The sequence below is a fragment of the Chaetomium strumarium genome, assembly GCF_033439665.1.
Source record: "Chaetomium strumarium strain CBS 333.67 chromosome Unknown B0T15scaffold_3, whole genome shotgun sequence".
Lineage (NCBI taxonomy): Eukaryota > Fungi > Ascomycota > Sordariomycetes > Sordariales > Chaetomiaceae > Chaetomium > Chaetomium strumarium.
In genome coordinates, this window is record NW_026944431.1 from 552,803 (window position 1) to 580,522 (window position 27,720).

Below are 27,720 nucleotides of genomic sequence, written 5' to 3' on the forward strand. Positions count from 1 at the left end.
GTTAGCCGCCCGCGCGTCCACTTCAGTGAGCGCTCTCACCGCGGGAGACGCGAACGCGTCTTAACTCCGGTAACTTCCTGCAACATTACATGCCGAATACGTACAGACAAAGTATGTTACCAGGCCCGTATGTATTACGAACTGTCATATGCATCAAACCGGATACCAGCCACGATAACGAATAGCTAGTCCAAAACGTTGTGGCGACTAGGGAAGTTGAGCTGGACGGTTGCTCCATTGTTCCGGCTTCGACCCATTGCTGGATACCTGGACTTGCGTTGGCGGAGGTCACATGAGATACGACGTTTCGCCTCCTAGGCTTCAGGAGTACACTATATAATCAGGTCCCATAAGATGAGAGCAGTGCAAAGCCCAGCGGCAGCAAAGAAGGTGTACCGAGCCGGGCTCGCTCTCCCCGCGCTCTTCTTCAGCTCTTTGTTTCCCTTGCCGATGCCCTCAGTAGTCTCGAACGAGTCGGCGACCAGCTGGTCAATATGTGCAGACTGTGTCGCAAGGTTACTGACCAGCAGGTTCTGGAGCTCAGCTATCTCGATGAGTGAGTTCTCTGCAGTCCTGTACGAGGGTTAGCCAACAGCAAATGCGTCTGCAATTCATGACTGTGGCCACCCACCTGACTTTGTCCAATGTGCTTTCGAAATGTTTGAGCATGTCTTGGTTGCCCTTCTCGAAAATTTGCTTTTGGTGGTCCGTAAGGTTATCTACCGCCGCCGACTGCTGCTTCTTCTTCTCCTCTTCCTGCACTGACAAACCTGTCTCCCGGGCATTGTTGGTCGTCAGAAGCTTCCCTGCGCTATGTTTTGCGATGCCGTTCCCAGGCATTGCCATAGCTGGGCTCCTCGCCTTAGCCAGTACACTTCTGTTTTTCTCCATTTCCCTGGTTAAGCGCGTCTCCATCATTCGCTGCTGTGTCCGCGCCGTTTCCTGCAGGCGCACCCTTAGAAACCATATTACGCTCTCTCGATGTGCCCCAAGTTGACGAGCGGCAGCCTCCACAGTGGCCTGCTCGCTGCGCGCAGCGTCCCCAGCCGCCCAGGATCCCAAGACACCTAGCCCGCGCGACAAGCGCTTCCGCAGCAACGCAGCCCCGGTACTCTGCCGCAGCTGTTCAGCCTCTTCCAGCGCGCGGATTTGCGCGTTGAGGTCGCGGAGCGTCATCTTTGCGTTGGCGTCGATTTCCTCCCGGTCCCGGTCTGTAAGGTCTACATGTTGCGACGGCGCCGAACGCGATGCGGCGGTGCGCAGGTGTGTCTTTCGTGGAGCAGCGGTCGACAGGTAGGCTTGACGCAAGCGGCGTAGTTCGGTGTGTAAGCGCGCAATCACTGAGTTCTTGGAGACACAGCGTCAGTTCGCAGTTGTTGATGACGTGAAAAACGGCCAGGTAACGCACTATCCTGTATGCTTCCTTGAGGAATTCATCGGCCGTGTCCGGGCTGAACGGCTTCGTTGGGGCAGCCTGGTGCCCTTTCAGTAGGGCGTCAAACTCTGTTGTCAGATTGGCCATCTCGGGACCATCGCAAGATGCAGCGCTGCTTGATCAGATCTCATCAGACTAACGAAGGGGGCAGTCTGGGAGGTTGTGTGGCCGAACTGTGGCTGCCTTAAAGCTCCACGTTGCTAGGAATGTAGTGGCGTTCAGCTGGGAAGAAGCCTGCGACAAGCAGACCCAATCGGATGTTACCCCTGCCAAGTACCTAGTTCTTGGCTTGATAGCTTCAACTGCCGGGATTGGGAATGCTGCACTTCAACACAAGAACATCAACAAGCACTCATGATGCTTCATCAATCCGTATGCTCTCTGTCCTCCCCCCATTTTTCTCCTCTCCCGCGACACTGCGCTGCTCATCAGCTACCAGCGGCCGCCAATAATGAATGATCTTTTGAACAAATCGGGTCTCTTCTGTGGTGAATCTCGTTATACATGGGCCCAATGACGCCAACCCCATCTTCTATCTCGCGACGCCAGCGGTGCTACTCGGGGCTGGGCGCCGGCTGTCGGGTGACAAGGCTCTGTTTATCTTCTGCCTCCCGGGCCGATACCGCAATGCCGCTTCGTGTCGGTGTTGTCAATCGCCAATCGTCGGTGCTCCGGGCCTGCCTGGTTTTTGCTAGGTCCCGCTTATTCCCCACGTTCCTCATGCTCTGTTCGGGAATAAAAGAACTTCTCGACTTACCGCCGCCCTTATGTGGCGCCTGACATGGCTATGACCTCTCGTGTTTTGATCCGTCGCCGGCTTACAAGTACAGGCTGGGCTGGTTGATGGTGTGCCCCGAAGATCGGTTCCGATCACTTATAAGTTGAACGCCGTCCTTGGTTCTGTGCTATGCTTCATGCTGGCCCCATGCTGGCCCCATGCTGGCCCAAGAGGTAGACACTCAGACGAGGGAAGCTTGTTAGGCACTTGTTGTACACCATGGATTCTAGAGAAGTCCCGCCAGCAGGGGAGAAAGAAGAGGCCAGTTCTGGCAAGCCCCAAGACCAACCTCCCGCCCCGTCTTCTGCTGGAGATCGCATCGCGAGCGCCGTGTCCCCTGGGAATGAAGCATGCGAGGAGGGGACGGACACTGCCTTCGAGTCGCTTCGCCCAGTGTCGAGCGGGCCTGCCTACAGCGTGTTCTCCAAGGCGACCAAGCGGTGGATTATCGCCATGGCCGCGTGTGCCAGCTTCGTCTCCCCCATGACGGCCAACATCTACTTCCCGGCACTGAACCCCATCGCCGCCGATCTTGGTGTTTCGGTTAACCTTATCAACCTGACCTTGACGACGTACATGGTGTTCCAGGCCCTCGCTCCCACCATAGTTGGCGACTTCGGCGATATGGCCGGGAGAAGGCCGGCCTATATCATCTGCTTTACCATCTACATCTTTGCTAATCTTGGACTGGCCCTTCAGAACAACTATGCCGCGCTGCTCGTGCTGCGCATGCTCCAGAGTGCCGGAAGCAGCGGCACTCTATCGCTATGTTACGCCGCGGTTGCCGATGTTGCCGTCAGCGCAGAAAGGGGGAAGTACATCGGAATCGTCGGGGCCGGCATCAACATCGGGCCTGCCCTCAGCCCAGTTATCGGCGGGATCCTGGCTGAATATCTGGGTTGGAGGGCCATATTCTGGTTCTGTCTCATCTACGCTGCCGCCTGGCTCGTGCCATACACCTTGGCGGTCCCCGAGACCTGCAGGAAGGTGGTGGGAAACGGCTCCATTCCGGCCCGTGGCTGGAACATGACTATGCTCGATTTCTTCCGCTGCCGCGGAACACCCCAGCATGCTGTCGCTACTGACAGGGCCGCGAAACGCCAGTTACGCTTCCCCAACCCCCTCCACGCCTTGATGTTGGTCTTTGAGAAAGAGCTCGCCGTCCTCCTCTTCTACAACACCATGATCTACCTCGTTTTCATCCTCATCGCTGCCACGCTGTCCACCGAGTTTGCAGACATCTACCATCTCACGGACCTGCAGATTGGGCTTTGTTATCTGCCCTACGGTCTTGGCTGCTGCGTGGCAGCCATTTCGCAGGGCTACATCCTCGACAGCAACTACCGCAGGACAGCACGCAAGATTGGCTTCACCATCGACTACAAGCGCGGCGACGACCTACGCGAATTCCCCATCGAAAAAGCCCGGCTCATGTCCGTCTACCCGATGTTGTCTACGGGTATCGCGGCCGTGATATGTTACGGTTGGGTCCTGCACGCTGAGACGAATCTTGCTGGCCCCTTGGTCCTGCTGTTTGTCGTTGGCCTCTGTGTCACCGGCTCCTTCGGCGTTCTTAATACCCTCCTGGTCGATTTGTACCCGGAAGCTCCGGCTACGGCCGTGGCTGCGAATAACCTGGTACGCTGCCTTTTCGGTGCCGCTGGTACCGCGTTCATCGAATCCATGCTCAGGGCGCTGGGAAGGGGCTGGACTTACACCTTTTGGGCCCTTATCCTCGTGGTATTTTCGCCGGCGCTGTGGCTCCTCACTACGCGAGGCCCCAGGTGGCGGGAAGAGAGGAGAGTTCGCAAGCTCAAGGCGCAGGAAGAGAGGGACGCCGCTGCCTCTGCGGAGTCGAGCTGATAGATGGAATGCAACGTCAGCTGGCAGAAAGTGATGTGCGTGTTTACATCCAATGAAGGGAAACAAACGGATTCGCGGATTCGAAGTTGCTCATGTGCGGGAGGCGCCTCGGGTAAGCCCGAGAACTCGGCGGTCATTGCGGTCATGGATTGGGCGGAGAACATGTGGGCAGCGTCCCTTACGTCGGGCCAAGGACGCTGCTGCCGATTGAGTCAGGGGAGCGATAATTTAAGGGTATTATAGGAGAAGGCGGGGTATATGTCGAAACACTGCGTCTCCCCGTGGATGGCTGTCTTGGGTAGGAAGCGAGGGAGGGAAGCAACGGAGAAGCTCACTCCAGACATGGCCCGGACGGGACCCCGATGAGTGCATGGAAAAGACAGCGAGAGGCAGCAGTCGAGTGACACCCTGATCCACGAGACAATAACGTTGAGACAGGAATATTTTCCTCCGCACACCTAAGGCTCAAACGCCGACGGGATAGAAGAACACCAGGGGCCTTCAGGGATAGATGAGAATGCCCAGAGGTAAGCGACGTTGAGAGACTCGGACGCGGTCTATGATTTTATGACAACACGCACATAGATCTAGATGCATTTATAGATAGATAGATATCCATGAGCTTGAGCTTGTCGCAGAATCCAATTCAGAGTACAGTTGTGTGCTATATCGCGGGCCTCCGTCGATGACGTGAATGGGCAGGTCAGCAATGCCTGACTGAGCAGAGATTATGCCGGCTGACTGGGCGGCATTGCGTGCGAGATATGATAGTATATAATATCGGAATATCATAGACAGACAAACGCTCCATGCATCTACATATATGCGAACAAAATCAACGACGAGATAGGAAACCTCGACATCCAACTCCTTCGTACCCCCTAACACAGTTGTCCAACGTCATTGTCATCGCAATCGTCAACTCATCACATCGTCGAATCCATCACCGTCATCAATCATCCACCTCCCGTCAGCCGCTTCCACCATGAGCTCCGCGGGGTAGTAGTGTCCATAAACATGGCCGAATTGCGCCGGCTGTCGACACGCCGACCATCGCTCCCATCGGAACCGGCGGCCCGCCGTTCCCTGTCTCTATCCCTCTCCTTGTCGCGGTACTTGTCCCGCTCCCTCATGCGCTCCCTCTCCTCGCGGCGCCTTCTCCGGCGTCGCTCCTCGTCATATTCTTCCGGCGTCATACCGGCTGCTTCTGCATACTTGGCCTGCCGCCTGGCTGCGCGCCGGGCCTCGCGACGTGCCTCTTCGTCGTCGTCGTCGGCAGCCGGACCCGTCTCGATTGGCGGGGGTTCGGCCATGTGCGCGCCATGATCCGCGGGCGGTGGGGGCGCGTCTGCGTGTTCCTTCACCCATGACGACGTTCCCGAGTGCGGCCAGGAGCCACCCGTGTTCTCGCGTGATGCCCGCCCATAGACGTAGTCGTCGACCGCCTCGGGCCTACGCCGGGAGGCCCTTTCCTCTCGTTCCCGCCCTTCCTTCATGGCGCGTCGGGCTTCTCGGCGGCGGCGACGCTCCTCTTCGTCTTCGCGACCGGAGTCTCCGGACTGATGGCCGCGGCGGCGTTCGTGATGCCTGGCCGCGCGTCGGGCTTCTGCTTCGACCTCGGCCGCATCCACCTCGGCATGCCGTCTCCTCCGCTCGGCTCGCTCGGCTTCCTTCGCATCACCACTGTGACGCTCGGACTGTTCACGGGCGCGCTGAGCCCGTCTCTCGGCGCGACGGGCCTCCTTTTCTTCCTGACGACGTGCTTCGTCTTCCTCCTCCTGTCTCCGACGCCGCTCGCGACGAGCCTCATCCTTGGCGCGGCGGGCCTCCTCGGCAGCCGACTCTGCCGTAGCTCGCTCTGCAGCCTCTTTCTCGGCACGGCGCGCACGGCGGGCGGCGCGGCGCGCTTCTCGCTCGGCATCCGCCTCCTCACCTCGCCTCCCCGCCTCATGATCTGGCGATGTGGGATAAGTGGCGCGATGGCGCGGCTCTGGCCGCTCTGGGCGTTGTTCCAAACGCGGGTCTGCTTTGGAAGCGTTGAAGACGCCGCCGAACAAAGAGGAGAGCCCTGTCTTTTTCGCAGCTGAGCCGGAGCGTTTCAGGGGGTTACGCGATGGGGTTGCATCGGCCACGTCGACCATGACGATATCGTCATCTCGTGAGTATTGCTGAAAGACATCGTCAGTTCCTGATTGCTTTGATCAATCAAAAGTGCACGAGATCGACTTACCCTTGATCTTCGTGGTCGCTCCATTTTGTCGCGGCTCGGGATGCCATCGTCAGCGCCAACCATTACAATATCCTCGTCGTCCACGGAGGCTGCAGCACAATTATCAGCAAGAGGTTTCGCATCGAGGCTGGCGCCATCCGTACCGTTTCTGCTGCGTCTGTTGAAAGATGTCGCGAGACCAAAAGCAGCGCCGACGCCGAGAACCTTGGCTGCCTTGGCTGCCATGTCCTCGGGCGGAGGGCTCATAAGGCCGCCGTCCATGTCGGCGGAGTGCCTGCGTGAGCTTGACTTCCCACTACCACCATGGCGCTTCTCGCGCGTAGACATGGAGCGGGAAAGAGGCGGCGTGCTCGCGAAGACGCTTTGGAGGCGGGCGGCCGTGTCCTTTGGCCTCGGCCTCTCCGCCTTGTCTGAGCCCGAACCTCTTGAAGACGGCTTTTCAACTCTCTCGGGATCCTCCGTCGAGGCAGGTTTCTTCCGGGCGCTGGCCTCCCTTTCTGGCTTGGACCTAGACGCGGACTTCTTCAACTCCTTTGGTTCATTCGACTCCCTTGGTTGTTTCAACTCCCTTGGCTCCTTCCACTCCTTTGGTTCTTTGGTTGGCGTCGCTGTCCACGTGCCCCAGGATGCTGCGCCCTCGCGGTTGACCTTGGGACGCTCTCTCCTGGATGAACGGAAACCGGCTGGAGACATCATCGGTGGCGCGTCCGGGACCGCGGGCGGGGGGACAGGGACAGCCGGGGGAGGCGGTGGAACATCGACGATCTCGGGAGACGCCCGCGCTTTCTTAGACTTCTTGCTGCTCTTCTTTGCGGGTGTCAGATCGATGACCTCGACAATGTCATCGTCGCCACCCCTGTCGCTATGGTGGTGGTACTGACGCTCCTCGTCGCTGACCGGAAAGCTGCCAGGGCCATTGAAGGGCGCAACGGGCGGTGGAGGAGGCGGAAGAGGTGCGAAGGCGTCGACGTCAACAACAGCTTCCTTGTTCTTGCTCTTGCTCTTCTTTGAACTGCTCTTCTTCTCCTCCTTTCGCGCCGCGACGGGGATGGGCGCTGCGGGAGGCGGCGGAGGCGGAGGCGGAGGCAGCGGCTGCTCGATTGGCGCGTCGTCCTGGTCTTCGTCGTCAACCACCTGGAAGGCACGTAGGCGATCTGCGATCTTGCCGCCGACAGCCTTCTTGGATTTCATCGACTTGGCCGATTCGGTGGCCGCTGGGATGTCTTGCCACGCCGAGGTGGCGACCTCACCAAATGCGCGGGCAGCAACAGCTTCCCAAAGCGGAGATGACTCAGCAGGTGCACTCTCCGGGGCTGCTGCCTTGGGAGGAGGGGCTTCCGTAGCGTCCGGAAGCCACGAGCTGAGCTTGGACTTCTTGGATGTCGACTTCTTGGCGGTCCCCCAGAAGCTGAAGGCGCTGTCAGCCGCGGGCTCCTCCTCGGCTGGCGCCTTCTCCTCTTCCGCTTTAGGCTCGTCGGCCAGCAACTCCTCGATTTGCTCGGCTGTGAGATTAACGTCTTTGAAGTCGTCATCGTCATCAAAGGTGTTCGTTTCCTTTTCCCTCTCCCTCTCCCTCTCCTTCTCTTCCTCCTTCTCCTTCTCCCTCTCCCTCCCTCTCTCTTTCTTCTTCTCCTTCTCCCTTTCCCTTTCCCTTTCCCTTTCCCTTTCCCTTTCTTTCTCCTTCTCTTTGCTCTTGCTTTTCTTGGACTTCTTTAAAGACACTACTGGCACTGGCACTGGTTCCGGTTCTGGTTCCGGCTGCGGCTCTGGTTCTGGCTCCGACTCCGGCTCCAGTTCTGCCGCTGCCGCCGCCGCTGCCTCTGCCGCCTCTGCCTCCTGCCTCTCCCGTTCGGCAGCTTCCTCCGCCTCGCGGGCGGTCGTCTCTTCGGCCTCTCGGGCGGCAAGCTCCTCTTCCTCCTTCCGCTGTCGCTCTTGTTCTGCTTCCTCTGCCTCGCGTGCGGCTTTCTCGTCGGCTCGCCTCCTGACGCTCGCTTCCAGCCGGTCAAGCTTCTCTTGGTCGCTCCTCGGAAATTTCTTGGGCTTCTTTGCCTTCTTTGCCTTCAGCGCAGCCAGTTCCTTCTCCTCCTTCTCGGCCTCGGCATTTTCGGCGTCTCTCGCCGCCTGTTTTTCGGCCTCCCGCTTAGCTTGCTCCTCCGCTTCCTGTGCCTTGCGCTCCTCTTCCTGCTCGGCATCTAGGTCCGGGTTGTCCTCCGGTTTAGTGTCGCCGATGCTCCAGGAACTGAAAAAGTCGACGTTGTCCAAATCCGCAGGCTTCTCGAGACTAATAAGCTCCTTGTCGTTTCCTTCGCTGGGTGGCTGGTCCTCTTGTGGTGGCGCCTCATCCACGACCCCCTTCTTCTTCTTCTTTTTCTTGTCCTTCGAACTGGGCAAGTCCCAGGGGTTCTCATCCTCATTAGTTTCAGGCTGAACCTCCGGCTCTGGTTCTGGTTCCACGATCGGTTCCGGTTCGGGTTCTGGCTGATTCTTCTTGCCCTTCCTTTTCTTGTCTTTCTTGGTGGTGCTAAAGCCCCAGGGGTCATCGTCCCCCCAGGGATTCTCATAATTCTTCGGTTCGCGTTCGGGTGCTGGTTCTGGCTCTTGCTCCGGCTCGGGCTCTGGTTCCGGCTCCGGTTCTGGTGCGGGTGCGGGTTGCGGATCAGGTTCCTTGGCAGGTTCCCCGCTCTTCTTCTTCTTCTTCTTGTCCTTCTTGCTGAGACCGAAACCCCAAATATCCTCTTCTTTCTTCTCTGGTTCCGGTTCAGGCTCGGGCTCGGGCTGGGGCTCCGGTTCCGGTTCCTTCGGGGGATCCGGCTCCGGCTCCTTAGTCTTGCCCTTTCCCTTCTTCTTATCCTTCTTTGACAGGCTGAAACCCCAGATGCTATCGTTCTTCTCCTCTGGCTCTGGCTCTGGCTCTGGCTCTGGCTCGGGATCGGGCTCCGGCTTCTGCTCCGGTTCCGGTTCCGGTTCCGGTTCCACTACCGGCTCCGGTTCTTTGACAGGCTCGGGCTCGGCGACCGCGTTCTTCCCCTTTTTCTTCTTACCCTTCTTGGTAGTCGCGGGTCCCCAAGCGAAGCTATCCTCCACCGGAGCTTCTTCAACTTTGGGCTCCTCCGTCACCGGAGAAGGCGAGTCTTCGGTCTTTTCCTTCCTTTTACTTTTACTGCTACCGAAGTTGCCCCAGAAGTCGTCTTCAATCTTCTTTGTTGGAGCGGCCACAGGTTCCGGCGCAGGCTCTGGTGTCGGCTCCACGTCCTTCGGGGATTCAGCTACGTCGTTCTTACCTTTTTTCTTCTTGTTCTTTTTGCTTGCAGGAGCACCCCAGCCCCACGGGTCGTCCGCGCCGCTAGCTGTGGCCGGCTCCGGATCGGCAGGGGGCTCCGGCTCCGGCTCTGGTTCCGGTTCCACAACCTTCTCCTCGGGTTTCGGCTCTTCGGTAGTACCTTTCGTTTTTTTCTTCTTAGCGCCCCAGAAGTCCCAGGGGTCGTCTCCGGCTTTCGGCTCCGGCTCGGCTGGTTTGGGAGGCTCCTCAACCTTGGGTTCTTCAGCAGCAGCCAAGGCTCCCTTTTTCTTTTTACCCTTTTTGGTCGTCAGGGTGAACAGGTCAACCTCCGGTGGTGGTGCGGCTGCTGCTGGTGGTTCAGGAGCGGCCGGAAGGTCCGCTGCCGGTTCCGGTTCGTCATCCAATCCCCAGATCCCGCCCTTCTTCTTCTTCTTATCTTTTGTCGTACCAACCGAGAGGCCAAAGTCAGCATCTTTGCCCTTGCTGTCGTCCTTCGGCGCCTTCTCGCCAAGCTTCTCCTGGGGCGCATTCTGGTCTGTTGAGTTCCTCCCATTCGTAGACTTACCGTTACTCAGACCCCATGGGTCGTCCTCGACGGGGGGCTTCTTCTCCTCCTCCACGAACGTCTTTACGAGCGAAGAGAACCCCCAGCTCGAAACACCCTTGCTGACAATACCCTTGGTCAAGACACCCCAGCCTCCAAACGACGGTTTGCTCTCAGCGGGGCTAGGCTGAGCGCTGACAGACGGTTTTTCATCCAACTTGATATCGTCAAATGTCTCGAAAGCCCCCGATCCCGTTTTCGCAGCAGGCAACCCGAAGTCAGCCTTCTCTGGCTTCTTCTCCTCTGGCGGGGTGGGAGGGTCAGCAGCAGTGCCACCCTTTCCTTTCTTCTTCTTCTTCTCCTTGCCGGCACTGGCCGAGGTGAACCCCCAGGCATCGAGAGGGTCTTCATCGCCCGGCTCCTTACTCTCCTTTTTCTCTTCCTCTTTCTTGGTTTCTACCACCTCTTCTTCCTTTTTGTCGTCGACCTTCTTGTCATCCTCCTTTTTGTCATCACCCCCGTCACCTCCGTTGCCGCCAGCATCTCCACTTGGTGCATCACCGGCGCCGTCGCCGTTGTTTGCTTCCCCAGCGTCCTCTCCACCGTCCTTCCCAGCGCCGTCGTCAGCATTGCCGTTGCTGTTATTGCCGTTGCTGTTGCTGTTGCTGTTGTTGGCTTTCGCGGCATTGTTCTTCTTCTTCTTTCCCTTGGCATGGGTTCGGAAGGTTTCCTCACTCGCAAAGTCGATCCGAAAGCATGTTGTCGGGTCGGTGAGAAGGGCGTCCCTTTGGCATCCGCGGCCGGAACCAGACGGAATATGCGCAGTGGTAGCGGCCGGGGCCTCGTCTGAGCAAGGCTGGTGTCTCTGAGCGCACGCACCGCTATTGGTTGGGTCGTGTAAGTCCGTGGACAGCGAATCGAGGTCCTCTTCGCATGACTGGGAGTGACCACAAGGGCGAGAGGAATCGGGCAGGCCGAGATGGCGGCGTAATAGAGGCCGGGGGGGTTCCTATAGTGAAGTCTGTCAGTGATCATGAAACAAGAACTCCGCGACATAGCGCCAGTAATTTGCGCTCCCCAATCACGGATCCGCGTCTGGAGCCCGGCCACCCCTCGTTAAACTCAGGACCCTAATCTGGGCGCTCTGGCGCTGAAAGGAGATGGGCGCTCGCGTTCGTCCTCAGCAGCAAGCTTCTCGAAGGTAGTTGCGCTCAGAAATGAAGATATTCTATTCCTTACCTCGAGACTGGCGCACAGCGCGACCCAGGTTTCAGCAACGAGGCCCAGTCTTATCTTCAAGACGGCGGCGTCACAGCGGTGATTCGACCGCCCATGCCACCCAATTGCTCTCGTCGGACGGATGTGTGCTGGAGAGCCATGCTTAAAGTGTCCATGCCAGCCGTCGAAAAAGCCTAGGACCTCAGTGGTGGCCATGGTGAAAGCCGATCGAAATGACCATCTGCAGGGCCGCTGTTGTCAAACACATGTGGTGCTGCGGTGTGTAGCGAATAAGGGTCAGCAGCTGGGAATCGAAAGCAGCCGGGATTCTATCGTATGAAACTATCCTGACTGAGGGTTGAGGTGAGGCGTTCCTGAGATTCGCACCGTCTCTCGTGGGGTTCCCGCAATGCAGGCGGAGTGTCCTTCGTTCACCTGGCCGATATGTGGCAGTCAAGATTTTTTTTCTCTCACGATCCTTCCGGCTTCAGAGGCTCCCTATTTCCTTGGGAACACAATCTCCCCAACTGGAAGATAATTTGTCGCGCCGATCAGGGGACGGCTGGACTTTGGGACCAATGACCGGTTTGGACCCGAAGGGCACCTGCGTCTTGTCCAAGACTGGCCGTGTTGTGCCACCACACCGCCAATGTGTGTCGTCTTCGAATCAGCAGCTGCCTCGAGTAACTGCGCGGACGAAGCAGAAACTGCTGCGTGAGTGGTTGCAGCTCGATCGTCGAACAGAAAGGTTCCCGTCGGTACTATTCATGCACGGCCCAAAGTACCCTCCCGTCCACAGTCACACCCCTCCTTGGCTCCTGCAAACATAAGCGGACTGCTGCAGCTCGGCGGCACGCAGGGGATGGCCGCGTTCGGCACGACAGTCAGGTATTAACCGGCGAAACCGTCGATGTAAGTGCTCTGGACGTTGATATCTTGGGACGAGCACTATCCATGGATGTAGGTGCAGGAATCAACCAAGACCATTCCTGCCGGACGCTGTCCCTCTTCTCATGTATCCCTGCCACCCTCCCACTCCCGGCGTGTCATGTGGGGTAACTGATCACCCGGCGCGCTTGCGTCCTTGTCAATGTCACCAGCTTCAAGGCACGAGAAAGATTTTGTGGATGGCTGGGTGCCAGGGGCTGCCATTGGCCGCGTTGTGCAAGGGGTCGATGGGAACTCCAACTATTCCTTTTGGGTTGACCAGCCCCCTGACTCCCGATGCCCGGAACCCTGCCAGTGCCCGTTGTCTTCGACTCTCAGCCTTGCCCCACGGCCGGCTCATTGCAACACTGCAAAAGACAGCACCGTCCCAAGGAGATATGTATATGCCGTATCACGGGAACGGGAACTTGAGCGCTGTGCTCTGGATGTCTATAAAGTTAGAGCAGGGAGTAGGTAAGCTGTCGCTTTCATCAGCCGGGGTTGTGTGATTTAGGTTGCCCGAGCCCTTCCTGTCTCCGCATCTGGACACCTCCCTTCCACGGAAATGCCGAGGGGCTACCAGGGCAGCTCTCTCAGGCTCAGGCTCGGCGAGATCTGTCTGCTGCTGACTACCAACCTTACGTACTTCTTGCTCCTCGAATACTAGCGCGACTTCTCTGTTCGTCGCCGTTACTCGTAGCGCCAGACAGACAGGGCTACCTTATGCTACCGTCACTAACAGGCCATGCCACTTGACCGTGCAATCTGATATGCAGCCCGATCTCATGCTGCAGAACACGCGGCTACTTCGGCGAATCGTCTCCACGTATCGAGACCAGCGGGTACTGCTCCGGCGTGGGCTGGGCAGCGATGCGCATCTCGCATGGTATTGGTATTGCTTCCTCTAACAGAGAGCCCGAGGCTACAGGTATGCACTGCATATAACTGGAAACCTAGGATAGGCTCTGCGCTCCGATGCAGTGTCTCGACTGAACATGACTGACTAGATTTCTCATCCCGTCTACCTGCTTGTGCACGTTGTCTATTTCGAACCTCCGCCCTGATGGGAGGCTTCCAGCTGGGACGAATTAGAGAACATTGGATGGCGGGGCCGGTCCCTCCCGCGCTTTTGCATGCAGCGACCGCTAAGGATGGTTGCAGCTGAATGGTGGGCGGTCGACCGTCGACGCCCGAAATGGGGCTGCTGCCCTCTTACATACACGACTTCCTCACCGCCAGAATCTGCTGTCAGGAGAGCAACACGCGAGTGGCCAACACTAGCTTCGACTTTTGCAAAAAGTGGGATTCAGCTGCGTGAGAAAACTTGGTCTTATATGCCAATCGCGACCTTTGGTCGTTGGCTGTCCAACCGGAGCAGTGCACCTGGAGGCGGGCTCCGAGCTTCGAGACTTAGACCCAAATCCGTCCGTCCTTCCCAGGGCACACGCGAGACGTGCTAGAATGTGTAGGTAGATGCGTTGCGGCTTCTAGCATCACCCAAGTCATCAAGTGCAGTGTCAGTCTGCAGCACAACGCTCCGAGACGTTAGCAAGGTGTCCCAAAGAGGACTAATAGGCCGGCATTGCAGCCTGGTTCAGAAGAGTGAGACGGTGCGTCTCCGATTCGGACACGCGCAAATATCAGGTGTACCCGTACCCTCCGTGACACAACCTGAATCGACCTGAATCGACGCAAAGCAATCTGGCACCAGGGGCCCACAGAAGTCATGCACAACCTCGCATTCAGGAGTCAACTGTTGACGGAGCAGCGGCGTATTTGCTTATCTCTCGGTTGCAATTGTGCTTGCAAGTTGCAGGGCATTTCGATTACTTATCGTTGCAGGCTGCGGGTTTCCATCCTTTGTTGATGTGACAGTCACGTCGCGCCGTTCCATTTGTTGGCCCGTTCTCAGGATTCACCACGTCGCATCTGGACTTCCTTCCCAGCAATTCCGAGGCATCTATCTATCTGCTGATCAACAAGCCTTCGACTGCCAGCCAAGGCAAAGCAACTGGCACAAAAGCCGTCTTCTAGCCGGCAGCCGGCCATCAATCTCAAGCACTGCAATTCTCCACCAGCCGGAGCCGTCCTGCTCCCGCACAGTAACAAGCTGCCATCGACCGAGTCGCCGCGATGTCTCCGCCTCAGCCGTTCACGGTCGTCACCCGGGTGCCAATCCCGAGGACACTCGCCCCAGAAAGGGTCATCGCCGCCCTTCAGACATACGAGGCCCTCATCACGCCGAATCCCTATCTTGAGCGGTTCGAACGACGGCCCGTCCAGACCGCGGAAGTGGCAAACGACTCCTTCTTCCTCAGTGATGGCAAGAACCTGCAGGCCTTCGTGGTCTACGACCGGGTGCCTATCATCCCGGGCGTCGGGTCCTGGGCTACCAAGGAAGTGGCCGTCCCCTGCATCTTCCAGAGCGTCGAGCATGGTGTCCGGTGCTGTGCCCACGCCCAGGGAGGCGTCACCGTGCGCAGCAGCTATGAAGTGAGACGCCGCGGGGAGATCACGGATGGGCCCGAGTTGGAAGTTGGCTCCGGGGACGGGGACTATGAGCTGATTGACATTTCCAATGTCGAGTGCAGTGCCCTGGTGAAACTATTTGTTAAGACTCGGTTGGCCAGTGGTCATCTCGTGCTTCTCCGGCAGGTGATAGCCGACCTGGTTCAACAGCCGGCTCAACCATGAACTCGGAAGACCGGGTTGGAGGGTTGTGATGGTTATATAGGGCCTGCAGCAATTTTTCTAAAGTAGGTGTTTCGAGATACCCGTCAACTACGAGTTGCGCTGTGCTACACTCTTCAAATTTAGAAGATGTATGTATGTACGTATTATACCACCTCCTCACTCAACTTGTGGATGGATATATAGGTTCATGTCATAGTCATTGTGTACACCGAGCTAGCTAGCCCAACCGGCAGCCAACTCCTCACTCAAATTGTATACACCAACTTCGCGCCGCTTACCTTTCCGTCCTTCAGCTCCTTCAGCCCAACCAGCACCCCATCGAGACCATTGCCGCCCCGATTCACATCCGCTCTCGCAGGTTTGATCTTCCCGGCGGCCAACAATTCCCTCGCCAACTCCCAGAACTTCACGCCATGCTCAAAGTCCTCCGGAATCGCCGGCATCGGGCTGCCCTTGTCGAGCGGCTCGCCAAACATGGTGTAGGCCAGCGTGAAGCCACTGTCCACCTTCTCGTTCACCGCCTTGGTAACCTCGTCCGCCAGGTTCAACAGCGACCGGTAGTGGCCCTCGCGGGTCTTGCTCAGCGCCGCGGCGCAGATCCGGGGCGCGTCGTCGGTGGCCACACAGTCCCACGCCAGCGTCAAGGCGTCCGCGTCATTGCTCCAGGCCCTGATGTCGTCCACCACAGTTGGCGAGCGGTAGTCGAAGACACCGTCTGCGCCGAGGGACTTGACATAGTCGAAGTTGGACGGCGAGCAGGTCGTGGCGACGCGGTAGCCGGACAGTTTGGCGAACTGGATGCCCAGGAGACCCGTCGCGGTGCTGCCGCCGTAGATGAGGATCTCGGGAGGCGGGTTGCTCGGCGAGGCGGTGCCGGGGAGCGGGAGCCCGAGGGCCTGGTAGAGACCTTGGGCCTTCAGTGATGAATAGGTGTGCGACGTGTCAGTCAGGGTCTGAAAACCAGAAGAAGCCTATGTTTGGGTTCGTGGGCAGCTTACCACCGTGCTGACACCAACACCCAGCGTGGCAGCCTCCACGTCGCTGAGGTTATCCGGCGTCTTGATCTGCAGGTCGCCCTTGGCAATGATGTACTCGGCGAACGCCCCTCCTTCGGGTCGGAGCCTGTTCGAACCGTGCACGAAACCGGCAACGCGGTCGCCTTTCGCAAACTTCTTGGTCACCTTGGGCCCGACCTGTTCGACAATGCCGGCGTAGTCGCAACCCACTACGGCCCCGACATCGACTGCGCTGGGCACAGCGTCGATGTGCTTCCAGTCGGTTGGGTTGAGAGCCACTGCAGTGGTCCGAATCAGGATATAGTCATCAGGCAGCGCGGGCAGCGGCACCGTCTTGACTTCCGCCTTGCCCGGTGCGGTGATGACCACGGCCTTGATCTCGGAAGGTGGAGCCATGATTGTCGAGCGTTCTGCTTCTCTTTGCTTCTGTGTCTCTTGGCCGTTTATAGTTATAGCGTTCTCTCTCGTCTGTGTACGTAGCCAGGCGTAGCTTCGGAAGGTAGGAGGTAACAGTCCACGACCGCCAGTCTATGGAACGGTATGGCGGTCGCGTGGAGATATAGCTCTCTGATGATTAGAAATGCAGCTCGTCATTACGCATCATACCGTGCCCACACTCCCTCCGAACCCCAGGGATGGGCATCCCGATTCTGCCTCTCATCCGTGACTACGATAGTAATCAGGCAAGTTAGCTGTGCCATGGCCTTTGTTGGCCAATCTTGTGCCCCTGACACCAATCCGACGTTGCATAGTTCTAGGAAGTGGGTTTTCCCGAGAGGGGTGAAGAGGGGTGAGTAGTATGTAATATTACCTGGTACGTACTTGTACATACGTTCAAAGCACGTGCAAAGGTAACCTAGATAGTAATCAGACCTCATCCGGCTTGACCTTCCTGGCCTCTAAGGGGAATTTCATTCGTTATTAAGCAGGATCGTGTTTGGGGAGGCAGTGAGAGTCTGCATCTTGCTGCATTCAATGAGCGTACGGTAGCCAGATCTCGGGGAGCCGCGAATTCTACGGGTCCTCCCGCCATGGTGTTGAGGGCTCTCGGAGATCGGCCGGTATGTAATGACGTTCCGTATTCTTAAAATGGTACCTGGACGGGGGTTATACTTCTTCTCAGAACAAGCGATGGAAACCGAAAGAAGGTGGCGAGAACATGGTGTAGAGACGATCTTCTTAAAGACCGTAGAGCTTCGTTTCTCCAAACCGTAAATAGCTAAACAATATCCGGCCGAGTATGTAAGTGCATGCCTTACATACCTAACGTCACCCCAAAGCATCCATCATGTCGCACTTGCGTTCTAGCGTTAGTGCATGGCAACTCCCACCAACTCCTTGTGTATACTGTGTAAAGAAACTCTCAAAACTACGTGGCGAAACGAGTGCTACGGTTCGAGAAGGTAGCCTCGAGGCCCATGCGTATCTATACAAGCAGTTGCGATGGAGTTTAGGAAACTGAACAACATCCAAATAGCCATGGCCACGCCGAGCTTTGTGTTTGCCTCTTTGCTTTGCCCAAGAGTTAGTTACCTTAGCAACCACCAGATCTATAACCCAGCACAAACAAGCAGACCAACCGAATCGTAAAAGCCATCAACCATCAGCCCGATGAACACGATACGACCGCTGAGCCAATACCAATACGAGCACCGTTTTCAAGAAGAAAGTAGGTATAAGCCGAAGAGGAAGATGTGACACCTGTATAAAACCGATCTGTCCACAAAAGAAAAGGGTGAGAACACCCGCATGGCTCCAAATGCACCAGGGAATCCAATTGTCGCCCTGCACTAAAGCGACCAAATGACCAAGGAAAGGAAAAGGCGACAAGAGGGTATCAAGCGAGGAATCAACGCCCGCCATAGTCGCTGGCGTAACCTATCTCGCCGAAATTCTCTTGCATCCCACCCGGCCCGAATCCCGTGCCGGGGCCGCTGACATAGCCGCCGTCGTCACCATCATCGTAATCACTAGCATCGAAGCTACTCCGGCCGCTCAGTTCGTCTTCCATGCCGCTGCCGCCGCCTACGTCGGTCGCGGACCAGTTCATTTGCGCCAGGGCTGGATACTGCGCCAATAGCGCCTGGGGTAGCGCGTAATTCCCGCTCCCATCCATGGGGTATCCCGCGGCATTCGGATCCAAGCTTTGCGCCATCGCATAGGCTGGATGTTGCATGGCCATGCCTTGCGCCATAGCGTGCTGAGCTTGTTGTCGTTGGTCCTCGTTGTACTGCCTCATGCGATCGGCCATCTCCTCATCGAGCAGCGGCTTGATGCATATCCTGCCGGCCTCGGAGCGGAAATGGCGTCCAAGCGCATCAGCGCGGGCAAACCGCCGGCCACAGCCCCACTGTCCCCCGTTTTTGAGGTCTCCCTTGCATACAAACTTCTTCTCGCCAGAATGAAGACCCTCGTGCCGTTTGCGGTCATGCTGACGCGCAAACGCCTTGCCGCATACAGTGCACACAAACGGCCTCTCGTCGGTATGTGTCCGCAAATGGGATCGCAGGTTGTATGCCCGCGTGAAGCGTTTTGGACAGAGGGTGCACTGGAATGTCGCGGGGTGCTTCTGCACTCGCTTCGCCCCGCCTGCCCCGCCCTCTCCCTGGGCACCGCTGCCGTTGTAGTCGGGATCTACGAGACGAAGCGCCATGACGTTGTTGGGCACTGCAGAGGTGGACTGACGCCTTCTAGTTGCCGAAGCCGTACTGCTCGCGCGGTCAAGGGGAGACAGGGAACGAGACGACTCAGACCTTGCGCCTGCAGCGGCGTCGGGCGAGAGGCCATCGGAGGCCGAAGCGCTGCGGTGGCTGCTGAGCAGCGTACCGCTATTATTGTAGGGATCGGTGACAGCGCGGGGTCTTGATATCCGACGCCCTGAGGAAGACGACATCAGTTCTCACGTTGCAAGCTGTACAGGGATATTGTCTACGTACCTCGCTCTGGTGGGGTTAATGAATCCACATCAAGGCTCTTTGGTTGTTCAAAGCCGCTCCGCACAGCAGTGGGCGCAAAGTCTATGTTGATAGATGGCGGGGCGGGCATGGTGCTTCCCGGATGTAGCTCCGGGTTATCCTGCGGGAGGGAAGGGAAGGCCTCTTGAGGTGCCTGCATATACGGCGACGGTCCGAATCCGTTGTTCTGGCCTGACAGTAAGTAGCCCCCTTGCTGATTCATGTCGGGCAACTGCTGAGGGAGTATCCTTGGTGAAAGGGCCGGACTATGGGATGGACTCCTAGCCCCATGGCTCGGGGTGTGCGTGCCAGTATCCGAGATGCTGAAACTCCCGATCCCGTGCAACTCGCGGTACAGCGCAGCGTCTTGCGGCCGCTGCATCGGCGACTGGCTCTGATCGAAGTGATCAAAGTTGTCTGAGGTGACGAGATGAGGAGAAGGCGCAGCGGACGATACGTCCGAGTACTCTGATGGAGTGCGTCTGTGGCCTTGAAACTGAGACCCGGCGTGAGTCCAGTCTATCTGACCCGGGAGAAGTGCAGCCTCCGGGCCTAGAGATACATTTCTTGAGTGTCTCCCTGGCGGAGAAGAGAACTGGTGTTGATTGAAGTGGGGAGAGTGACTCGCAGAGCCCGGTTGATGATGTGGGTCGGTCGGGTTCATGAGATGAGGAGGCGTAGGGTTGTGGTTCGCTTGCGCCATCATGTTGGCATCGGCAACGGAGAGCTGTTGCTGGTTGTCGCCGCCAAACAGCGGTGTGTATCCCTGTGGCTCGCCTGGCGTCGGCGGGAAGATGGTGAAATCGCCGTCGCCAAAGGTCGGCGCAAGGAGGTTCGCTTGCTGCTGCTGTTGCGAGTGCGATGGGAAGCTGGCCGGGGATGGTGCGCCGAAGGAGGGCTCAGCCTTAACCTCGTCGGCAAAGTTTTGCGTCAGATCGAAGGCCGGGACGGCGGAGGAGCCCGCAAGGCCGGGCTGGGAGTAGGCCTGTGGTGCAAGCTGCTGATTGCTCAGAAAGCCGCCGGTGTTCGCGTCATAGGGCGAGAAGTCGGGCTGGCTCACGCCGAACTGCTGTATGGAAGGGTCGACAAGGCTTACACCGAGACCGATAGATGAGGCTCCGGCTTCATTCGGATTGGGGAAGCGAGCAGGCGACGGCGAGTGCGCATTCCTTATACCACCCCCAGTAGATGCCGCGGCCGAGGGCGACCGCCCACGGGCCTGCGAATTATGTTGTTGGTCCATGGGACGTTGCCGATCCGGTTGATAGTGTATTACGCGGTGCTTCTGTCTTTAGAAGCAACAAGGCAGACTACCAATCCACTTGCGGTTGAATTGTGAATCAGCCTTCCGGAGTGGGCAGTGCACCGTGGCTGTGTTTGCGACGACGACGCGCCTAGGATTCGGCTGCAGCAGGCTGCTTTGCTGGCAGCCCCTCCCCCGTCCAAGGTGCACAAATGGAATGCCGTTGTGCTGGGTGTCACCACAAGGGAAGAGGGCATTCGCAATCCAAGGTCTCGTAGCCGCCGCGCGTATTGCTGACTCTCCCGAAATGTGGTTCCAGGCTGGGGACGATGCTCATGGAGAGGCAGGCGGGCACGGCGGGGCCTGGTCCAGGCCAAGGAAGGGGGGTTTGCCCGCCGGGCGGGGTGGGCCCCACGGCACCAGCGCGAATCATTTTGAGATGAAGTATTCCGTACCTCCGCACTTTTAGAGTTCGGGCGCCGCCCAGGTCAGGTTCATGAAACCAGCAATGAACGATCCTCGTTGTGTCTCACCGTTGGTATCCAGCCAAGAGGATCAACTCATCCCGCAAGGTCTTTGCTGCATGCAAGCATGCAGTTTATTTATTGTTTTACAGCCCCCCTGATCCGGAGACGCAACAGCAAACAACCCTTCGATGCATGGGGCACTTGCTGCAGGTCCGGCAACCTGCTACATTTATTAAGCACTCTGTCTCATTCGCGTGCTCATTCTCGCCCAACCGACTGAGCAGCACAGCTCAGTCAAATCATATGAGCCGCACGACCTTTGGGCAGTTTCACTCTCACCGCAGGAATCTTTTAAAAGCATCCTTGGCGTCGACGGCCTTACACTGTTAGTCGGATTGCCCGAAGTGGGGCGTTCCAGCGTCTCTCGACGATCCAGGAGTCGGGCAATCAGGGCAAAGCTTGTGCCCGGGTTGAGAGTTAACCATCGTGCATAGGTAGGTACTGTGTAGCAGTGTATCGTAGAAGATACCTAGGGCACTCTATGAATCCGGTCGTTGAGTCACTTGATAGGTGGGCTGGAAAGCATGTACGGATAGTCTATTTTCAACAGATGTGGTCCGACGTTGTAGCTCGGCCTATCACACAGGAACCTTTTCCTAAACCAGAGTGGAGGGTATCTCGTCTAATCTTCCTGTAAGCCATCCAACGCCCCCAACCAATGCCAAACCTTACCAGCCCCTGATCCGCGAACGCCGACAATGACAGGGCCAAACAGATGATGCTGTATATGACGCCCCAGCCTTAGAGAAAGATGGTTCACCCGATGACCTCGTCCCGCTCATACCCGGTGCCCTTCAGAGCCGCGCGGGGTTTCTGTTGCTCAGACCCGATCTTATACTCGCTGACGAACGGGTTGGGGTCCTCGACTTGATTCAGATTGCTCAAAGTATGGTTGATGCCACGGTGAACTGCCTCGTCCGCCCTGACATAGAGAATGAGGTCTTTCATGGTTCGCTTCCCCTCGGGCATCCGCCAGTAGGTCACGGCGATCTCGGGGATCTGGAAGTCCGGATTCGACCACTTGGGCAAGTCGCCGTTTTCGATCTCTTTGAGAAGACGGGTGTAGGTGTGAACCGCCTCCTCCTCCAAATAGCCCACAAACCTGTGGGTGATTTTGGGAGAGAGCAGGTAACTGAGAAACATAGCGTTGAAGAAAACGCCTTGTGCCCCGAGGATCATGGTCTTCATGAACCATCCTGGTTCCGCCATCTTGGTGAATACGAGCAGGTGCATCCTCTCGTTGTAGGAATCCTCGAGGAGCGTCTCGATCCAGCCGTTGTCTCTCTTGAGGCGCCTGAGGGAATGGAGATGGCGCACCATGCCACCGACCATTCCCGGCACTCCCGCAATCGACTCCAAGAAAATCACCCTGACGAGCTGCGGATCGGGGTTAGCGAGGTGGCAAGTGAGCAACAATATCAACAGGGGCGAACTCCCTGAACAGGAAGTCTGCTAGAAGCTCTTACCCATTGTGCCTCGGTCAATGGCTTGTGCGCAACCACAGCAGTGGTCGGGTTCTTCATATCAACCTGCTGGTCACGTCCAACGCCCGTGGCAAGGTCAGTCGCCCACCTGTCGTTGAGTGGTGTTATTAGCCTGCTACGTCCTAGGAACTTAGAGTTAGGGTAGCTCTCTCTTACCGAGCCAGACGAACGAGCTTCCAAGCAACCCAGTCGCCCACTGTTCTTGGCGCACGATGTTCCGGAGTAACTGCCAACATCTCCTCCTCCGTATAGCCAGGATGGGGCCATGCCGGGGGAGTTTTGCGTATAAAAGGCGTGTCTTTTTCTGGGAAGATGTCACGCAGCTGCTTGGCGCTTGTCGTGGAGAAGCTTCGTGTGCTGGAAGAGGGGCGATGGTTGTGAGCTATCGCAGCGGCTTCGACTGCTGCTAGGTATCCAAGCCCGACTGTATGGGGTTGGCGGAGGAAGGATGCCGTAACAGCCCGGCCGAGCTTCGCGGCTTGTTGCGGTGAGCTAGAGCATATCCTCTTGCTTGCTCCAAAGGGGATCATGTCGAAGGTATGAACTAGTGGCTTGTTGGAGAGGAGTGGTTATTCTCGCTTTTTATTGGCTTGATGTCTGATGAGTTGCAAACACAAAATCGAAGTCTCTTCGGAATGCGCCTCAGTGGCTTTATATCTCCATTGGAATGATCTATGTACCTTACTTTACAGAATGAAACCGCCGAAGACAGCCGGAGGAAAACCCAGAAATACGGTAATCGAGGGCCTCAGGCCGAGTTCGTCCGGCCATGACAAAATCAGACAAGCGAAAAAACGGACAGGTCTCAATTCTTTTTGGCTATGCGAGGCCCAGGCCAATGGGCTGACACCCCGAATGTGGTGAATCTCTTCCGTGTTGGGCTGTGTCAAGGGCGCGAGGAGTCAGCTGTACTCGGAGCCGGAACTTTTCGGATACGTCCTTGTACCATTGAGGGCATCTCCGGTATTTTCCGCCCAATCCGTTCAAATCCGGTCCCAACGGGGCAGTGTCTTGGCAGGGTTCAAACATGCTTTTGCACCCAAGCACAGTAGACAAGTCTTCGGAACGATATTGATGAACATGATGCAGATCAACGGAGGAGCAGGCAAGGGCGAATTCCGGCACGTGGTGTCATCCACAGCCGGGCAGTTCTCGCAGTTCAATTCTCTCAGGACTCATAATGTTATGAGCTGGCCGGGAATGTCTTGAATTACTTACGTAAGAAGTAGGTAGTCTTCTGAAGGTTGTGAAACCCGCATGTTTCGAAGTCTGTCTGTCCTGATACATGTACAATACATATGAGGGGAGATGGAGAGAAGGTTTATCATGGATGTTCACACCTCGAATTACTGGGAAAGACGCGTGTTGTTGATCGCTTGTGACCGGACTTGCTCATATATGATATGCTTGAGGCTCTCTCAGCTCGTGTTCTTACACGATAATAAGTTAGGTTCATTTCAATGATAGACGGACCGTGTACTAACCGTAAATAGTCCTAAACAAGGGGTTGGAGTGCCTCATTTCTCAGCACTGATTCATTTTTGATTTCTCCCTATGTCTCTAAACTTCCAGGTTCGCCGCTCCAAGTTCGGTGTCCTTCATTCTCTCTTTCTTCATTCGCCATTTCCCCATGTGCTGTGTGCGAACTGCCAACAACCTGCTGTGTGTTTCCGCATCTGGACACACTGGTAACAAGGCCGTTAAGTACGGCGGCGAGGAGCAGAGGGTCGCCACATGATGGATGACGAGGTGAAAGGCCGAGATCCGTTTCGTTCTCACCCTGTCCCCCAGAGCAGAAACGCAACCGACGCAGGGACTCGATGTTGTCCCTTCCATGCGACTCGTTTTGCTGGATTTGGACGGTTTCAGGGTGAGGGGCTTGCGACGATGGTGGGGCGCGTCTGCGTTGGTGATAAAGCCACTGAACCACACCATCATCCATCCAAGACTCCCATTGGACTCCAGAGATTCGGTATTGACCGACCTTATCAGGCCCTTCCTGGCGTCGAGCGCGCAAACCGCCAACTGACTACGGACCCCGCAGTTAGAGAAGCCCAGCTGATCATCGTCTGAGCGCGGGGAAAGATGAAATGCAGGAGCCATATAAGATCTGCAGAGGGTGCTATCTACTGGAGACGCTGGAAGGATTCTCGTCCTGCCCGGAACTTGGGCCGGGGGATCACAAACGGCGCTGTCGTCATCTTGGGTTACAGTCTGTTGTGCTTATCGCCCGATCCTGAGACGCATTTCCAGAATGTAAGTACCCTGTGGCTTGCCCATCCGTCTTCGCCTTCTCTTTGAACTCACATCCTACCAGCTATCCGCCTAGTATTTGAATTGTCGTTGAAGGCAAATTCCATTTAGTACTCAGTACGACGGTGGTACTGGGCCCTTAGGTTGCCAGTTGCGGCTAGGGACTCGAATTTGTTCAATTTTGCTAGGACACCCCACACACAGAGCCCTCTGACATGGAGAGCTCACGGCACGTGGGCGCCATCACCGAGCTCGATTTGAGTGCTTGTCACCCAAATACCCTTGTTGGCAGGATCAATGCGGTGCCTGGTCTGAAAACGAGTGCCGGTAAGTTCTTCCGCAGATTTTGAGATTTTGATTCATTGCCCCTTTCCATTCTGTGTTCAAGTGTGGTGGGATGTAATCCCATTGTTCCCACAACATCCCAAGGTTGGGTGTGAACTTCATCAGCACCAATATCAAGGATACCACTGCGGCCCTGACTGCACTACACTACCTTGCTTGCTTTCTGTTTCAATCTCTTATTACTGTGATATGTTCGCGGAGAAGGGGTGCGGAGCAATCAAGCAACACCACATCCCACCGTTACATCGTAGCAGCCAAGCTCAAGCTTTCAGTGTTGACACTGCTTGGCAGCGTTCTTGACATTCCTTCGCGCGAACCTCGTCCTTACCCATTCGCCAATGTCTTCCAATCTCTCGACGCCCTCTCTCGGGCCGCAACCGCCACAGGATACTCAAGGAATATCCGATAGCGACATCCCCCCACTCTCCCTCGAGATCCTAACCGCCCGCGCCGACAAGGCCGCCGCGTTGAAGCTCATAGCCGACAGCATTGCCCAGCAGCGCCAACAAGCCGCCTACTACCTCGTCTTCCACCCTCTGCCATTCGCCGGCCTTCTCGCCGTGCTAACAGCTATCTACCGGTATGCTTGGGCACGAAACAACCAACATGACCTCGGCACAGCACTGCTGCTGGCGAGCGGCGCCATTATGACCTACCTCCTTGTCATTCGCTACCTGACATCGGGCTATCTGCAAGCGGCCGAGGGGCTCTCCTGGGATTTTCTTACTCCCGGCGGACCGAGTGGGCAGGGCGGACAAGAGGATCTTATCATCGGCACACGCTTCGGGTCCGAGATCATTGGCGCGCTCGTGCTCCGCTTGGAACAGCTGTCTTCGTCGAACAGCAACCACGGCCGACGTAAGTCGCATAGCCGGCAGAACAGCCTCAAGGGCGGCAGGGGCCTCATCCGCGCGTGGACGACAAAACTGCGGTATCGCCGGAGAGGCGTGGGAGGGGATATGCTGCGGGAAGCGGTGCGCGTGACACGCGAGCGGTGCGGGAAGGATGCTGAGGTCGGTTTTGCGAAGGAGCATGCTAACAGCGTGATGGTGCTACCGGAGAGGTTCAACGGAGTATTCAGGAAGAGGGAGATGCAGGCCGCTAAGACCCTGGAGGTCGTGCTATCTACGTGCGACGGGAGAACGAGGTGAATAGGCGCCAAGGCTCGGGCGCTTTTTTTGAAGGTGAATATTATACCCCTGTCGACTATCTAGGCCCCTCTATAAGGACTTGGCTGCCTAAGTTGGCTTCTATTAAGGCTTGTCTTCAAGTTGCGATGCAAATTTCTGCTCACACCACCTTGCTTCCTCAACATGGTCCTTCAAAGTGACCGAGAATGTGCTTTGAGGAACTCTCGGAAAACACCAGCCCAGCTTGTGATGGAATCTCCTTTGTCCATCTCAAGTTTCAGTTTGGATCTAAACAACAGATCCTTGATCATATGGCCCCTTGACGGTTTCCCACCCTAGGTACAGTGCCCTCTTCAATTTCCGCCGAACATCGACCGGCTCGAGATTTCCCAGCCCTCCAGACCGATGCATATTTATACTATATCTTTCCTCCGCGCCCATCATCGTGATAACGACCTTCAAAAAGCGGGACCATGCCTGTGTGAACAATCCTCGGGGTTTGTCCGCCAAATCCGACTTAATCTTCATGAAGACGTGGGAGGTGATTTTGCCTACTCCTTCGAACACTCTCCCCCTGGTTCCCTGCTGTCTCCCTCAAGCATCTTCAGACGATGCCCGCTGCGCGCCCCGATTCCCCAAACCCACCCTCTTCTGGGCCCTCGGGTCGTGGGTTTCAGGGTCAAATCCATAGATGGGCCTGCCGATTCGGCGAAGCGCAAGGATAACCTGAGAGACTGCAGTTAGCATCCCCGGATGCATACTTGAGAGCTAGATAGAAATGTGAAGTCATACGTCGGTGACGGTGACCGTCTTGACGTTCCTGTGCTCCGTGTACGTGACTACGTCTTTCAGGACCTATTGAACTTGGTGTCACAAAGCCAGGGACACATGGACAAATCTTTAGGCGTACCGTCTCGAGGAATCTCTTCAAGACAGAGCGGGTTTCGTCGTAAATATCGCCCGAAATGCGCTTGACACCACCACGGCGAGCTAGACGCCTGTTCTCTTCTCGTCAGCTGCTTGTCCAATTGACTAAAACTACTAGTAGTAATAAGTGAGATAATAAACGCGAGCAGCAACACCAAGGTATTGTACCAGCGGATTGCCAAGGCATCGCAACCATGCAATGGACAGAACAAACAACAAGAGCGATGCTAAAAGTCACTATTGATAAAACTAAAAGAACAATCATGCATCTCGACCTCACGCATTGCATTATTCCGATACGGTCACGACTGAATGAATGCTGCGTACACCGACCGAAGAAGGGAAAACACCGACACGGTGATACCGACCCACCCCAAGCTACCGTACATATACATACCTAATGGCGGGTTTGGTAACACCACGAATGCAGTCTTTGACGATTTTCCTAGGAGTTTTGCAGTATTAGTAAATCTGTCCGCCAGAGGAGCGAAGCATGGGAATTCAACTCACCGATGGCGCTTTGCGCCCGTTTTGTCGATGGTCTTGCCTGCCAGAGCAGGCCGATGCTGGAGCCCGCCGGGGCCCCACACCTGGGGATGGTCGGGGCCATACTACTGACAATTGAGGCGACTTATGTTCTGGTAAAAAAAACAATCCACGTGATGATGGACTTGAACTCGGGGTCGCTTGTCACCGGTGGCTCGGTGATGGTACGTGATGTTGTTGAAAGAAACGGGTTATGAAGTGCAGTGGGGCGAGGAACGAAAGACAGGGTGCCGAAGGTGCGCTTTCTTGATGTTGAAACGGAAACAGTGTACGCTTCCGGGGAAAATATCATTCTCCCTTTTTCTTAACAACATTTCCGTGGGGAA

The 27,720-nt window shown here is 56.6% G+C and overlaps 10 protein-coding genes across 10 annotated transcripts; 3 read left to right on the top strand and 7 right to left on the bottom strand.

Annotated features, from left to right (window-relative positions):
* Window positions 1–332: 332 nt before the first annotated feature.
* Window positions 333–1,522, bottom strand: B0T15DRAFT_483809 (uncharacterized protein; the record flags this gene model as incomplete). The annotated part of the gene is made up of 3 exons (XM_062866187.1): window positions 333–573; window positions 632–1,347; window positions 1,409–1,522. The coding sequence occupies 3 exons, from the start codon at window positions 1,520–1,522 to the stop codon at window positions 333–335; spliced, it is 1,071 nt and encodes a 356-aa protein (XP_062722215.1).
* A 910-nt stretch (window positions 1,523–2,432) lies between these two features.
* Window positions 2,433–4,076, top strand: B0T15DRAFT_509813 (major facilitator superfamily domain-containing protein; the record flags this gene model as incomplete). Its single annotated transcript, XM_062867814.1, has 1 exon — window positions 2,433–4,076. One exon carries the CDS (start codon window positions 2,433–2,435, stop codon window positions 4,074–4,076), a length of 1,644 nt encoding a protein of 547 aa, XP_062722216.1.
* A 660-nt stretch (window positions 4,077–4,736) lies between these two features.
* B0T15DRAFT_527209 (uncharacterized protein) lies at window positions 4,737–7,898 on the bottom strand. Its single transcript, XM_062868959.1, has 3 exons — window positions 6,450–7,898; window positions 6,307–6,395; window positions 4,737–6,244 (listed from the first exon to the last, which is right to left on the bottom strand). The coding sequence occupies exons 1-3, from the start codon at window positions 7,495–7,497 to the stop codon at window positions 5,033–5,035; spliced, it is 2,349 nt and encodes a 782-aa protein (XP_062722217.1). The 5' UTR covers window positions 7,498–7,898; the 3' UTR covers window positions 4,737–5,032.
* B0T15DRAFT_140069 (uncharacterized protein) lies at window positions 7,671–11,933 on the bottom strand. The gene is made up of 3 exons (XM_062861869.1): window positions 11,370–11,933; window positions 7,998–11,139; window positions 7,671–7,896 (listed from the first exon to the last, which is right to left on the bottom strand). Exons 1-3 carry the CDS (start codon window positions 11,562–11,564, stop codon window positions 7,844–7,846), a joined length of 3,390 nt encoding a protein of 1,129 aa, XP_062722218.1. The 5' UTR covers window positions 11,565–11,933; the 3' UTR covers window positions 7,671–7,843.
* Window positions 11,934–14,206: 2,273 nt separating this feature from the next.
* B0T15DRAFT_140623 (uncharacterized protein) lies at window positions 14,207–15,206 on the top strand. Its single transcript, XM_062861873.1, has 2 exons — window positions 14,207–15,105; window positions 15,166–15,206. The coding sequence occupies exon 1, from the start codon at window positions 14,409–14,411 to the stop codon at window positions 14,967–14,969; it is 561 nt and encodes a 186-aa protein (XP_062722219.1). The 5' UTR covers window positions 14,207–14,408; the 3' UTR covers window positions 14,970–15,105; window positions 15,166–15,206.
* B0T15DRAFT_140482 (chaperonin 10-like protein) lies at window positions 15,147–16,638 on the bottom strand. Its single transcript, XM_062861871.1, has 2 exons — window positions 15,968–16,638; window positions 15,147–15,883 (listed from the first exon to the last, which is right to left on the bottom strand). Exons 1-2 carry the CDS (start codon window positions 16,379–16,381, stop codon window positions 15,215–15,217), a joined length of 1,083 nt encoding a protein of 360 aa, XP_062722220.1. The 5' UTR covers window positions 16,382–16,638; the 3' UTR covers window positions 15,147–15,214.
* Window positions 16,639–17,551: 913 nt separating this feature from the next.
* On the bottom strand, window positions 17,552–20,290 carry B0T15DRAFT_140344 (uncharacterized protein). Its single transcript, XM_062861870.1, has 2 exons — window positions 18,922–20,290; window positions 17,552–18,862 (listed from the first exon to the last, which is right to left on the bottom strand). The coding sequence occupies exons 1-2, from the start codon at window positions 20,180–20,182 to the stop codon at window positions 17,835–17,837; spliced, it is 2,289 nt and encodes a 762-aa protein (XP_062722221.1). The 5' UTR covers window positions 20,183–20,290; the 3' UTR covers window positions 17,552–17,834.
* Window positions 20,291–21,235: 945 nt separating this feature from the next.
* On the bottom strand, window positions 21,236–22,885 carry B0T15DRAFT_412709 (alternative oxidase-domain-containing protein). The gene is made up of 3 exons (XM_062865410.1): window positions 22,350–22,885; window positions 22,176–22,281; window positions 21,236–22,086 (listed from the first exon to the last, which is right to left on the bottom strand). The coding sequence occupies exons 1-3, from the start codon at window positions 22,721–22,723 to the stop codon at window positions 21,466–21,468; spliced, it is 1,101 nt and encodes a 366-aa protein (XP_062722222.1). The 5' UTR covers window positions 22,724–22,885; the 3' UTR covers window positions 21,236–21,465.
* A 1,563-nt stretch (window positions 22,886–24,448) lies between these two features.
* B0T15DRAFT_140517 (uncharacterized protein) lies at window positions 24,449–26,134 on the top strand. Its single transcript, XM_062861872.1, has 3 exons — window position 24,449; window positions 24,511–24,773; window positions 25,083–26,134. Exons 2-3 carry the CDS (start codon window positions 24,662–24,664, stop codon window positions 25,940–25,942), a joined length of 972 nt encoding a protein of 323 aa, XP_062722223.1. The 5' UTR covers window position 24,449; window positions 24,511–24,661; the 3' UTR covers window positions 25,943–26,134.
* Window positions 26,135–26,515: 381 nt separating this feature from the next.
* B0T15DRAFT_491992 (histone-fold-containing protein) lies at window positions 26,516–27,458 on the bottom strand (the record flags this gene model as incomplete). The annotated part of the gene is made up of 5 exons (XM_062866823.1): window positions 26,516–26,647; window positions 26,714–26,776; window positions 26,832–26,919; window positions 27,246–27,279; window positions 27,359–27,458. The coding sequence occupies 5 exons, from the start codon at window positions 27,456–27,458 to the stop codon at window positions 26,516–26,518; spliced, it is 417 nt and encodes a 138-aa protein (XP_062722224.1).
* Window positions 27,459–27,720: the final 262 nt, after the last annotated feature.

Coding starts and splice junctions, on each gene's coding strand:
- B0T15DRAFT_527209 (XM_062868959.1), bottom strand. CDS start 7,497: ATGAAATCCAAGAAGGCTGTCGGCGGCAAGATCGCAGATCGCCTACGT. Junction 6,396..6,449: donor CAACAGACGCAGCAGAAACG/GTACGGATGGCG, acceptor ATTGTGCTGCAG/CCTCCGTGGACGACGAGGAT. Junction 6,245..6,306: donor AGCGACCACGAAGATCAAGG/GTAAGTCGATCT, acceptor GATGTCTTTCAG/CAATACTCACGAGATGACGA.
- B0T15DRAFT_140069 (XM_062861869.1), bottom strand. CDS start 11,564: ATGGCCACCACTGAGGTCCTAGGCTTTTTCGACGGCTGGCATGGACAC. Junction 11,140..11,369: donor CGCTGTGCGCCAGTCTCGAG/GTAAGGAATAGA, acceptor ACTTCACTATAG/GAACCCCCCCGGCCTCTATT. Junction 7,897..7,997: donor GAAGTCCAAGAAAAGCAAGA/GCAAAGAGAAGG, acceptor GAGAAGGAGAAG/GAGGAAGAGAAGGAGAGGGA.
- B0T15DRAFT_140623 (XM_062861873.1), top strand. CDS start 14,409: ATGTCTCCGCCTCAGCCGTTCACGGTCGTCACCCGGGTGCCAATCCCG.
- B0T15DRAFT_140482 (XM_062861871.1), bottom strand. CDS start 16,381: ATGGCTCCACCTTCCGAGATCAAGGCCGTGGTCATCACCGCACCGGGC. Junction 15,884..15,967: donor GTGTTGGTGTCAGCACGGTG/GTAAGCTGCCCA, acceptor TCATCACTGAAG/GCCCAAGGTCTCTACCAGGC.
- B0T15DRAFT_140344 (XM_062861870.1), bottom strand. CDS start 20,182: ATGGACCAACAACATAATTCGCAGGCCCGTGGGCGGTCGCCCTCGGCC. Junction 18,863..18,921: donor ATTAACCCCACCAGAGCGAG/GTACGTAGACAA, acceptor CGTCTTCCTCAG/GGCGTCGGATATCAAGACCC.
- B0T15DRAFT_412709 (XM_062865410.1), bottom strand. CDS start 22,723: ATGATCCCCTTTGGAGCAAGCAAGAGGATATGCTCTAGCTCACCGCAA. Junction 22,282..22,349: donor AAGCTCGTTCGTCTGGCTCG/GTAAGAGAGAGC, acceptor ACTCAACGACAG/GTGGGCGACTGACCTTGCCA. Junction 22,087..22,175: donor CATTGACCGAGGCACAATGG/GTAAGAGCTTCT, acceptor CCCGATCCGCAG/CTCGTCAGGGTGATTTTCTT.
- B0T15DRAFT_140517 (XM_062861872.1), top strand. CDS start 24,662: ATGGAGAGCTCACGGCACGTGGGCGCCATCACCGAGCTCGATTTGAGT. Junction 24,774..25,082: donor TGGTCTGAAAACGAGTGCCG/GTAAGTTCTTCC, acceptor ACTGCTTGGCAG/CGTTCTTGACATTCCTTCGC.